The sequence below is a fragment of the Phalangium opilio genome, unplaced genomic scaffold (genome assembly GCF_054372755.1).
Source record: "Phalangium opilio isolate 3A_F unplaced genomic scaffold, DU_Popi_V2 ptg000042l_1, whole genome shotgun sequence".
Taxonomy (NCBI): domain Eukaryota; kingdom Metazoa; phylum Arthropoda; class Arachnida; order Opiliones; family Phalangiidae; genus Phalangium; species Phalangium opilio.
The window spans coordinates 4,470,564-4,483,565 of record NW_028324166.1 but is presented as its reverse complement, the minus strand read 5'-3'; the positions used below and the strand labels follow the sequence as shown (position 1 = coordinate 4,483,565).

Sequence of the window (13,002 nt, the reverse complement as noted above, 5' to 3'; positions counted from 1 at the left end):
GAGGGGCTTAGTTTGCGTGACGTCAGAGAATCTCCGGCGGTTTGTTTTTAAAGCTAAAGCTCTTGTCATGCGAAATGCTAGCTATGCTTGTAAATTGATCAGCTACTGCATTAATTTTACCTCCAACAGCAGGAAAAAACCCAGCATGATCAATTCTCACCATTTCAGACGTTGGTAGTTAATTTTCAACCTTTTTCTTTATGGCCAAGGCTTAGCATTTTACCAACTGTTTTCTGGTCGTCTGCTGTTCGAACTTCCAGGTGTCTCGATTTTGATTGGCTACCGCGATGACGTTAAACGCGTTTGTAATATAAAGGTCCCTCCCATCCCTGAATAACATGATAGAAAGGCTAATGATACACTTATATATTCATGTTAATGAATAAATTCATGGCAAAATGCATTTGAAAATCCTTCATATAAAATTATTCGAAATCCACTTTTTATGAAAGGCTAAAACGTTTCCCGTAGGCTGACGTCACAGATATTTTTTTTCACGTCAGATGGCGCCACTCTCTCGGCTATCAGACCCAGAGTTTAGACTGGCGAGAAGCTCGAGACTCCTATAGTATACGGGATTTACGAGAGGTATTTCTGTGGGCGCTGCCATAACCTGTCGGCGGCCTTTAGTTAGTGGCTGACATTACCTGTCGTCGAACGCGCTCCGTAGCCTTGGCAGAACAACTCTCCGAAAATGGGGCGGTAACCTCGTAAGTCCCGTATTCCCGCGCTTTTTTCCTCACGTCATAGTGATGTCATGAAACGTGCAAACAAGCTCGGACAAGACAAAATCATTGATATATGGAAACTGAAGAGTTTCCGTGATTTTTCAATGGATTTTAAAAATAGAAACTTTGGTTCAATTATATTAAAAACTTGATATTTTGAAAGTAGAGACTTGAAAGTGTAACATAATACCACTTTCGTGCTAAAATATGACATGAAATTGAAAATTCGCATACCCTTTAAACTGCGCGGAACTAACATTTGAAAAACCGTTTTAGGTAGCTAGTATATTTATATGAGCAAAAAATGTCACGCAACATTTTAGACTCAAAATCGCCCATTGTCCTAAACATAATACAGCCTGTATATTTCTCAAAACATGTACATATCAATTACAAAGGCCTTCAAGTGTCAAAACACTTCAAGAGAGATATTTCGGGACTGGTATCTAGCACCTAAAGTTATTTATAGAAACATTGTTGCTTCGGTGCTATTTTTTCGTAGAACTGTCTGTCTTAATATTATGAAGGTTTCAAACTCCAATTGCAAATTTAAGTCAAATCAGGGTCAAAACAAAAATATTAGTACGAAATCGTTGCGTGAGAAATTGGTAAACAAACAGTAAACACCGAGCAAATACGAAGTAACAAAACAATTGATAATCGTAATTTTAACAAAATTAAATCAATTTTAACTAAATTTTTAAATAAGTTTCTCCAACATAATGTGGTTTAGTTCAATTTATTGCCACTAGATGCTCCTATAGTCAAGGGGTGGAGTTAACTGGCCCTCTAAGCTTAGCAAAGACTAGTTTTAGCTCCGCCCTCGACATTAACGAGTTCTGATTGGCTCCTGCCTTCGACAAGGTAAAATTTATGCGTAGATCAGTCAGAATATTAGGGAAGCAAGGGCCAACATTTTCCTTAATTACCATTGGATAAAATAATTTGCAGTAATTTAAATTTTACATAACATAAAAAATTTTAAACTCTCCGATAACTCTCAAAAGATGGCGCCTATAACTAATTTATTATATAAGATTTAAATACTCTTAAAGCCGATTTTTACCCTTCATTCAGGCACATGGCGAGAAAAATTCTAAAAAGGTGCCGACTAATTTAACTAACATTAAAATTAGCTCAATTCTACACAGCCTATGCATAGCGAGTAACACCTGACCCTTGACTCCTATCTACTATCCTATTTATTTTCGCATTGGGAAATGAAACTTGTTATTTGAATAAATGAAATAAAAAGATACACATTAGAATTTCTCAATTCTATTTACCCCGAATGCAACATTTCTACCCTTATCAGAAAAAACATTTTAATCACGGTTCATCAAGTTCAAACATTTCTCAATTTGATCGCGTTTAGATGCAATAATAATAATACACATCTTTACTTAAGTTAATTTTAAGCAAAATAATTAAAAAAGGCTTAAAAGCTAGACAAAGCTTCGTTTACAATGACAACATCGGCCGTTGGGTAAAAAATATTTGAAATACGTCACAGGAACCACGTGACTGAGGAAAGGCATGGTTTCGAAAATTACCACTTTGGGAAATTGGCGCTTCAATCTTGCGAAAAAACAAGGGCTAGGTGCTAGGTCACGGTGTCCAAGTCCCACTCTATGTGGAGTCTTTGCATCTTGGCACCACGTGGTGCCTGTGACGTATATCAAATAATTTGCACCTACACCCACCCATCTAGGACTTCTTTACAATAATTAACCTCAGCACGGGATATTTTGAAACAAAATCGCTTTAAACACGCGTGAAATTGAAAGATAGATTCAAAACCTTATAAATTACACGCGAATACTTTGAAAACTTTTGTGATCAAGTAGTGATATCTAGTTTACTAGGAAAAAGGTATAAATTCGCCACATGTCCAGCTTTATCTCCAGTCCAAACGTATAGTAGGTCCGGAGTTAATCCCCGCCGCCTCTAAATTACAACCAGCATCTCACTGGTTCTTGAAAACTCACGTCAGCGAATGACTAAAATTACTGACGACTGAGGAGAGACGAAATAGCCCGACGCCTCCTCCTTTTACGTCCCCCCTTGTATTTAGAAAGGGGGTCCGGGACTATGGCACGCGAATACTTAGGCATCTTATACCTTCTCCCTAATAAACTAGATATTCCTTCTTCGTGAGATCTTTTAAAATGGTGTCTCGAAAGGTAATAAAATGTCATGACGAGCAACTCCGTGTGCCTTTGTATTTGTGACGCGAAAAATATAGTATTAATAAAAATTAAGCCTTACTTGATTCATTCCATCGCCACATTTTAAAATATCATTACTTTCCTTGAAGATGGGTTTAAGCACACTAAATTATCTAAACTAGTTTGCTACATGCGGCTAAGCCAGCTGCAGATAAACCGTCTACAATTATTTGTTTACCCGATAATTATTTATTTTTTTTTGATAACGGGAAAATGTTCATGTCCTATCCTTAAAACATTTTCAAACAAACATGCAAGATAAACTATCTTCTGTCTTTAAATACCACAAACTGTATTAGAAGAGTAAACAACAATTTGTTATATGCCTATGTTTTTGACACGATATCTGTGTTGAGTTCTGACAACCGTAAATTAAAAGAACAGACAGTAAAGACGGCATAGCATAGACCCAACCAACAAATCTTTCGAATTTTTGTAACGGCTCAGATCTCAAGCTCGGGTTTTGAGGTGAGAAAGGGATAAACTGATTGGCTCGATTTTGCCATGCGCAGAACCTGTCGAGACTAGTCCAATCAGAAAAAAGTTAATTTATTTTCGTCCCTCAACAACAGATGGTGCTACAGGCAACCTTGTTAGTCATGTGATCCTATCCCTTAGATGAGACCCGGCCAACTTGTTTATTTGTTAGTTGGGTCTATTGACACCTCCGTAATAATTATTTGAAATATGTCACTGGGACGTCACGTGGATGGTGAAGTCATAATGGCGCCTTCTCGTGGAAAAGACTTTTAGCTCACGACTGGACATGACCGGAAATAAGCACAGGACACTGGACATTGTCCAATAACATTTTAAAATGTTCCATAAAATTTTTTTTAAACTAAGGGGGTCACTGGACAGTTCGACCAATAAATTTTCCGAAGTTTTGATAGCTTGACAATGGAGAAGCGACACTACTTTTGCACACTCCAGAGGACAATGTCCTATAAATTTTCCAGTCAAACAGGGGGTCACTGAACACATGTCCTTTAAGATATTTTTCTTATTTCCGGCCCTGCGACTGAATCTATAAAGCGTCGCGCGCATCACGAAGAAACTATGACTGCCTCCATAATCTCACACTGGAACTCAAATTTAACTTGCCAAAAGCAGCAATTAACACATATGACAAGCCTTTTCTAAATCATGCCAACACCACACAGATCGAGCTGCTATGCACCAAAAACGCATTCAGCTAAGCGTCCGCAGTGATAACTTAAAGTAGGACATTAGACTTGGCTTATTAGGAATAGTACAAAGCAACAAGGAAGGCAATATACACGGTGTTCCAAAAAGGGTGGTAGGACCAATCAGTGTCTGTTTATGAGACTTCACCATGCTCAAAGGATCATTCCATACAAATTTCTACAATTATACAAGTTCAATGATCAATAAATTTGCTAGTATATGTTCACGTCGCCTGCTTATTTGACCTTAACATAAAAGGGAAAGGAGGATATCTGTGTTTTCTGTTTAATTGCTCTGAGATTTGCTCTATTACGTCATAAAATCAGCCAGAGCGCCAGGATCGTTAATCTCAAACTGTGCTGAACATAAAATACCTCTCGATTCTGGGGCTATAGAGTGCTGTCAGAAGCGCCGGTGTGACGTCACCCATGCTGTTTTCTCATAAAGAAAAAACGGTAACTGTCATGGCCGCTCATTGCTAAAGGCAGACTCGTGACGTTTAACCTTGGATCTGACGTCACAACTGACAGCACTCTATTTGCTTTACGTTTTTTCCCGCCAAAATTGTGTAGCAATCCGAGTGTCGCAGTGCAATAAATGGAATACTCTATTAGCCTATCAAAAGAGGGCAAATTTGAACTGAACTAAGCAGACGCGGTGAAACAAATGAAGTCTATAGCGAAATTTAGTTAACATGCATAAATTAGGATATTTGCTTGGAATGACCCTTTAACGGTTATATACATAGTTTGCAGACTATGTATATAAAAAAATAATAAAAAAATCTTACTTGGTTTATTCATGAGCAACCGCTTAACAGGCTTATTTCCCTTCTTCCTCATCGTTAAAAAAAGACCCGCTCTCAAAGGTGGGTGGGTGGGGTCCTACACCAAATTTTGATTATGCGAAATCGCGTCAGAGAGGTGGACTGGGCAGCTTTACAAATGGGCAACGAACAAAATAGAATAACCTAATGATAAGGGGTCGTATTCAACAATGAATATTAACGATACAAAAATGCAGGCATAACAAGCACAAAATAATATCAAAACTTCATAGATAAAACCAAAAAGAGTACTTCGTTCATAATTCCCCTTGTAAAATGATCGATGCAAACGACCTTTCCCTAAACCCCTACACGATCGAACCAATAAGAAATGAGCTGTTTTGGAAAATAGTACTCAATGGTCGCGATCCAAGCGTTAATTCTTGGCTTCTATATTGAGGCATGCTTCATGTGCTACAGTCGTGAAGGTAATCATACGCAAGGGGGGGGGGGTCGACACTATTCCGATTATAACTTGGAGGAAGTTCCCGATTTCTCAAGCTTCAATGAAGTATACTTTTTGTTTTAATCTATGAACTTTTGGTAAAAACTTAAAAGATTAGCGCAAAAGCGTGACATTATTAATAGCCGCCATGCAACTTAAGTTAAATGCCATTTCAATGACGTGGAAGCAGATTAAGACGGGTTGCCATTTTGAAATGAACTTCAAACCTCGTCTGATGCGCAAGTAGAAATCAAGACTGGTTGACACGAAATGAACTTTGAGCAACAAACAAATATGACTCTCTTCTAGCAAAACTTTTCTAAATTCTTTAGGTAGTAAAGCAAAAGAGTACATCAGAGCGTTGACGTAAATAATTTTGATCTTCCCAACAAAGCATTATATGAGATAATTACTTCAAAACGGAAATAATGACGGGTAGTCTGTGGCAATGAAAATCTCCCAGTGTACCTCGCGCGCGACCCTACCCTTCGGACGATTTAGTGATTTCACCATTTATGATTTGGTCAAAATTCGTCAAACATTTTACGATTTTGTAGCATATTTTGCTATTTCACCGGAAATTTTTGATTAAAATTAGATTTTGTTACTTCAGTTAAAAAACTTCACTTTCGTGGCTCGTAAGAAACGACTTAAGACACCTTAAAAATTTAACTATAAAAAATATGACTTACGCGACTTAGAAGAAGGCATGTATTTCCGTTTTTACTCCAGTTTGAAAAATTATATTACTTGTCAATTACGCACTGAAAAAAAAAACCCAAAAACATTACATACACAAAAAAAGTGAAAAACAATTTCAATAAAATAAATTTTTAACGAATCGGAGCCTCCGAAATGAACTAGGCCCATGCGTGTCAAGAAGCCAGAATATTTTTTTAACCAATTTAGTTCGCCGTTGTTTTCCCGCTTGGGGGCGCTGACACGACCGTAAAATAAACGTAGTTCAACCCCGTGACCCTGTCGACTGCTTAAGTATTTGGGCCAAGGTCGCGGATTGTAAGTATACGTTTTTATTACTCTTACTGAATTATTTTAATTGAAATAATTTAATTTGTTGTCATCAATACAATCTAACCGAAAGATTCAATAAAAAGTGAATAGCCCCAAAAACATTTACGTTAATTTTAGGATGAAACTTTTCTCTATCATAAAAATTTTATGACTGACCCCTAAAGTATCAACTATAATTTAAGGAAGACCCCTGTCACAACGGTAATATGAGCGCCATCTCGTACACATATATGGTGAAAATATTTTCCTTGACAAACTGGATATTTCCCCACATAAAATTTGACATGCATGGGCCTAGTTCATCTCGGAGGCTCCGATTCAAACATCAACTCTCTACCTAACACAAACGCCACTAAACACTGATTCACGACGAAAATCCTTAACGCAAAGTGAGTTACAGACCCTTTAATTATTTGTTTACTCTAAAATAGGTTTTTACGGTTCTTCCGGACACCAAATTACTGTGTAATTATTGTCCGAGAACCCAGGCATTTTAAAGAAGTTAAGAGCGTGAAATGTAACTACTTACCATTCATGATATCATCTTTTATCCCATGTTTTCACCAAAGATACGGTGTGCCTTCTTGCTATCAATCACGATGATCACTCTAAAGAAAAATGAAATGGCAAGGCATTTATTTATTTATGTTTTATATCTACGCGTGTGATTATATAAATAGTCAAAAATCAAATCGTAGAGTGTTACAGATAAAACGGTTCAAGAACTATATCGCGACAACCTTTAAAGGGACGTACAATGCGTTATGTAGGTACGTAACATGTCAAGAACTATATTTTGAAGTAGTGTTACTATTTTCTGTAGTAGTGATTGGGAAATGTCACGTGACTAAGCGTGTTACGATTCAGTGGATGAGTGTGGGAAATCGGAATATATTTTTAAATTAGTTCCTGGGACTAGTGACCCCCTAGTGTCCAAAATATTAAACTGGTATCCGGACTTGTTGCCCGTTAGTTTTCTTATAGATTCGCAATTAAAAACTGGTCCCCAGGACCAGTAACCCCGATTTTATGGATTTAAAAACTGGTCCAAGCAATTAATAAACAGGTTTTGGATCAGATGAAGTGTGCTAATTCGATGTAAATTAGTTTTCCCATAGATTTGCAATTAATAAAGTGGTACCAAGGACAAGTAACCGCACTTTATGAATTTAAAAACTGGCCCAAGCAATTAATGAACACGTTTTAGATCAAATGAATTGTGCCAATTCGATGTAAATTAGTTTTCCCAAAGATTTGCAATTAATGAACTGGTCCCAAGGACCAGTAACTCCGATTTTATAACCTTAAAAACTGGTCCAAGCAATTAACAAAACAGGTTTTGGATCAGATTCGTTGTAAATTAACAGAAAATTGCAAATAGTTTACCGTTTATCTTGTTAAGATATGTATTGTCATGAAATCTGAACATGCGCAAGAAATGAATAGAAAAAATGGCTTGGCAGAAAGACAATTCAGAGAAGAAGTCAAGCAAAGCGTATAATAATAATTAAAATGGACGCACCTTATTTTAAACTAAGTCAATTTGAATTTCCATTGTAATTCTATGAAAAATTACAATCCCCGTTTTTTCAGTCATTACACGATGACGGCAGTAAACACGTCAACCACAGCTTTACTAGTTAGTGGTAATCCCCACCAACACTTAATTCAGGCAGTGCACAGGTAAAATTAACATAGAAACCTGGCAGTTATAATCGTGAACGAATTTTTTTAACTAGGCGCGTACCATTTACTTGGGTCACAAAATTTGCAATGATCCTGTTTGAACTAAATCCGATCTTTTTGTAACGTTTGCTCTTTTGCATGCATACATACAAAAGCATAAATATTTTTTGAACAGTTTTGTTGACAAAGACCAAGTGCTAGTAACGCCACAGAGTGGTGCTTAATGTTATCAGAAACCTTTGTTCGCGCTTTCCGAACTTTCGCGAATCCTGGAAATAGGAGTCTTCGCCTTGTACTTTCGACGGTTATTTCAATTGTTTATGTTATACTAATCCCTTATATCTAAAACATGCCATTAGGTATACCAACAACTAGCTACGACCAGACTAAATTTTTGGCCACATTGCTTGATGTACACTTAACACTGGACTATTAGTTTCACTTGGTCTGAAGAAGATGTAGTTGTTGTTGTTGTTGTATTCGTTCTCTTTAAAGGGAGAGTGAAATAGGGATTGGTGATTTTGAAAGGGAGAGGATTACGATTTGTTTATAACAGTGCATTGCGAATGTACTATTCACGTCATATCAATGTGCAACCCGCACCCTCTTCTGGAACTATCATACTTGTACAATGTATATCGCTTACTATCCTTTCCTGGACAAACTTATTGTAAACAGTTTAAAAAAAGGGAGCTTTGGAGCAAACTAGTAACATAATGCTGCTATAAGAATTGGCCCAAAATATTTACTTATCTTCCCCACTTCAATCAAACCAAATTATGTGTTAATTTTAACCATACTCAATACTCGAATCAAGAGTTGTTTAACATGGATAACTTCATAGCAGTTTAATTTACAAAACCCTGAAGTCAAAATTAATTAACGGGATTGGTTGAATTCTCACAGGCTGAGAGAGGCAAGGGAAAGGTAGGGCATAGCAGACTCAATCACGCACGTAAGAGGTTCGATTTAGCAGACGCCACTAAACCAATGACGGCGCAATGCTAATTATTTTGTAATAAGAGATCATTATATTTTCAATATTCTCCCTTTTATATTTAGAAAAAGGCCATTCTTTTAAGGTCAACCCAGTGTATATTTGAACCACTGACCTTGGGTGACCGTCCCAATGCTTTAACCATAGGAGCTACTGATTCTCATTGAGATAGCACAAGTATATCATCTAGGGTTAAGCTATCAATGGTTCGTTATACCTGTATCTCCAATAAACTTAATATTTCACATAAACACGTGATTTTTTTGCTCAAAGTTTCCAATTTTGGTGCAATTTGTTAGAAAAACAAATTTTGTTGGTTATTTTTGTCATTTACCAATCAAAAATAAGAAAAAAACGGATTTACGAAATTGAGAAATATGGCGATAAAGGCATGAAATGTTTCTAGAAACATATTGTTAAGTACCTATTGGAGGTCAAATACAGGCAGTCTGCAAATAATCAATCAACAATCGCCGTGGATTTAAATTAAGACTTGGCTTTTAAAGCCCGTGTTAGGACAGAAACGTCATTGCAAAGTCTAGGGGGGGGGGCAAGGGGTCCAAAAGTGCTTAAACTAGAGAGAGAGAGAAAGAATGTCTATCTAAGTTCAGGACCAAAAATAAACCAAAATATAACTGTTGCTAGACATTTGAATTTTGGCTTTGTTAACAGACGCTTATCTTACAACAAACAAAGGAAATCGAAGCACTTGTCGCAAAAAAAGAATTACCGTACCTGGTAACAGACTTAATTTACTGACTTGTATAACAAACTGGTACAGGGTTCATACAACTTTTGGAAAACAAATTTCCCTGAAATTTCCATGCAGGTTTTTTCCCCCACATACTTCCCTGAGTTTCCCAGGTTTTTCCCGTATATGGAGTATCCTATGGAGCCAATGTTAGCGAAGGGGGGGAAGGGGGGGCAAATAGGACTATTACATAATCAAAGGACATCCCCGTATCTCTAATATAACCAGAGTTATGAGCCTCCAAAGTATAGTGTAATGTTAATCCTATGGAGGGAATGATCACGAACATTTTGATCAATTACTCGGCCCGCCCCTGTTTGACGCAAATTTCCCTGATTTTCACTAAAAATAGGAAATTTCCCTGAGGTTTTTGTCAACTATTTATTTCCCTGATTTTTCCAGGTTTGTATGAACCCTGTGGTAGTGGAGGAAGTTCAGTATTCGCCTAGACAGGCTGAGAAATAAGGATTCTTTTTTCTAAACTGGACATGTGTCCAGTAAAGCCCATGCACTTTTAATCTTAGTGCCACGGCAATTTTGTTAACAAGAAGGCGATTGGTCGGAGGTGCTTATTTCAAATTATCCATAAAATCTCAACCTAATTTGAATTTTAAAATCATTCGGAGATGTTTCACTACGCAGATTGGTCTTATCAGGGATATATTTAATTTTAGAAGCAGGAATGGAGTGCGGTTAGTATTTACTTCAGTCCGACTCCTAGACCACCCAGTATAGAGCCCAACACGTAACGAAAAGTTTAAATTTTCTCATTGGCCAACATTAACTACGTTTTGATGACGTTGCTGACGGGGACGGCGAAATATGCGTATTTTTTATTTTACCTCTGTCGCTTTGACACGCCTCTTCATTCATACCCCCCCCCTCCGTCCCTTGGAAGGGGGTCCGGGACTCTGACGCGCGCCCAAATTAAACTATTCTCCATTCCTACTTCTAAAATTAAATCTATCCCTGGTCTTATAAATAAGTAGAAGAATCGATAAAAAAATATCACTTTATTTTCCATTTCACCCTCCCTTTAGTATTGGGGGCGCTATTTACCTCCCTAGCGACATCTATGAATATTTTTCACTTTAAATGGATTTTGAACAGAAAGGACACGTTTTCTTGGGTGCTATTTTTTATTTGCTAAACCAGGGGTTTCACCAAAATGTGCTGAACAATTGTTATTGTGGCTCAAGTAGAATACTTTCTTTTTTTAGAAAAACAAGTGGTCATTGAAATATGTTGACCACCCTAAATTCTTTGTATGAATACAAACACTGTTTAAGAAAATCCCAATATCAAGAAAACACCTGGGTTTCCCCAAAGGGACTGCAGTCCTTTATAAAAGGTGAAATTCACGCGGTAACAGCTGCAGGTTGACGTCATGTATCATTACCCCATATATAAAGAAAAGGCCAGGACAATATCGTCCTTGAACCCTAAATCATTGCCCCATCCATGAAAGAAAGGGCCAATAAAAAAATAAAAGATGTTTTCATTGAACTAAAATTCATTGCCCCATACATAAATATAAGGCCAAGAAATGCAAGTGTTTTTATTGAAATCTCAACACATGAAACCACTGACGACTTCATAGCTAGCCTGTTTTAAGGCAGAACCTGAATCATTGCCCCATCCATGAAACAGAAGGCCAAAAAATAAAATACGTTTTTCATTGAACTATAAATCATTGCCCCATACATAAATATAAGGCCAAGAAATACAAGTGCTTTTAATTGAAATCTGAACACCTGCAGCTACTGACGACTTTGCTAGCGTGTTTTAAGGCACAAGGGAATGGCATACTATCAGTGTCCCTTATATAAAAGAGAAGGCCAAGAAACACAAATTTGTTTTTAATCTACATCACCCCAACTGAACCTATTGATAACTTTACACTTAGATGAGAGTTATTTTATCATGTTTTGATTTAGATGCGCTAATTTTCACCCTTTTCTGTACATTATAAATCATTGCTATCTTTGACCTATATTAAAATTTTAAATTTACACCTCTAGTTTTTACACATTGATAGTGATTTGAAAGCATACTAAGCTCGAGTAAATAAAAATACCCGTATGATAACGGCAGCTTTAAAAAGTAATGAAAGCAACTATTTGGTTATCTGTGCCAGAAAAATCTAAATAAGTGTCAGACAAATCAATTAGCAGCTAAGTTTACTGCCTTTTAGTAATAAATGGACTCAATTTCACATCTCTAATTACAAATTCACAGAAAATGATTGGAATTTAGTACAAGCGCAATAATTGCAAATTGACCCTCTAGAGCTTGTGGTCATTATCTCGAAGATGTATAAGATAAAATTGGTTTGTGTACATTTTAGAACGTAAGTGATGTGCAGATCAATTACATTTGGAGTGTATAAAGTATAACACGCAGATTAATTGCAATTTGAACAATCATCCACATCTTGCTACATCATAATTTTCTAACTCTTACCTAGTATTGCACTCATTGGTTGGTAAAACCATTTCTATGCATTCAAATATACACAACAGTGACCAGTAACATAGCACATGAGCTTACACTTCCCCTCTGTTAGTGCAAGGTATTTTTACAGAAATACTTAATTTAAATAACTAAAGGTTAAAATAATTATCCTACACTATCACTTCAGAGCTTAGTATTTTAAATTGCAGTAGAGCTGCAATTACAGTAAACATTTTGCTCAGTTTACTTTGTTGATAAAGAAGAGAGCTAGCTAACTGCCCCTCAAATCAGATGGACCTTTAATAACCACATGATATAAACACTATCTATTTACTAATGCATTCTTGGAATACCGCAATTTGGATATTTGTACTGTACTACGAACTTTGCTTAATCGACTTACAGTAACAACAAAGGGTCTTATTTTCAATATATTTAAAAAGAAACATGGTTTACCTTTAAATCAGTCGTATTTCCTCCAATGCCTCCGGAATCACAAAGCGAAAACACTATTTTTGGACCATGTAGATCTAGTTTGTAAGTCGTAACCTACTCGCGGCGCTCTTTACTTTTGGCTATGCACGACAAATTCAAGAATGGCCCTGAAAGATGTTTACAATTTAGAAGTGGGAAATATTCCAAAGACTACAAATTCTAACGACTACAC

At 36.7% G+C, this 13,002-nt stretch overlaps 1 protein-coding gene across 6 annotated transcripts in view; it reads right to left on the bottom strand.

Annotated features, from left to right (window-relative positions):
- NFAT (nuclear factor of activated T cells 3) overlaps positions 1 to 12,949 on the bottom strand; it is a 33,374-nt gene extending 20,425 nt beyond the window's left edge. For 5 of the 6 annotated variants that reach the window (XM_089836467.1, XM_089836471.1, XM_089836473.1 and 2 more), the window contains exons 1-3: positions 12,792 to 12,949; positions 6,977 to 7,055; positions 6,108 to 6,179 (exon numbers count right to left, since the gene is read on the bottom strand). Coding sequence is in view for 1 of the 6 variants with exons in the window: in XM_089836472.1 (XP_089692598.1) it covers positions 6,108 to 6,126 (19 nt within the window). In the remaining 5 variants the exon portion in view is untranslated. Of the gene's footprint in view, positions 1 to 6,107; positions 6,180 to 6,976; positions 7,056 to 7,969; positions 8,279 to 12,791 lie in introns of those variants that run through there. The other variant, XM_089836469.1, reaches the window with a different exon arrangement.
- Between the last annotated feature and the right edge of the window lie 53 nt (positions 12,950 to 13,002).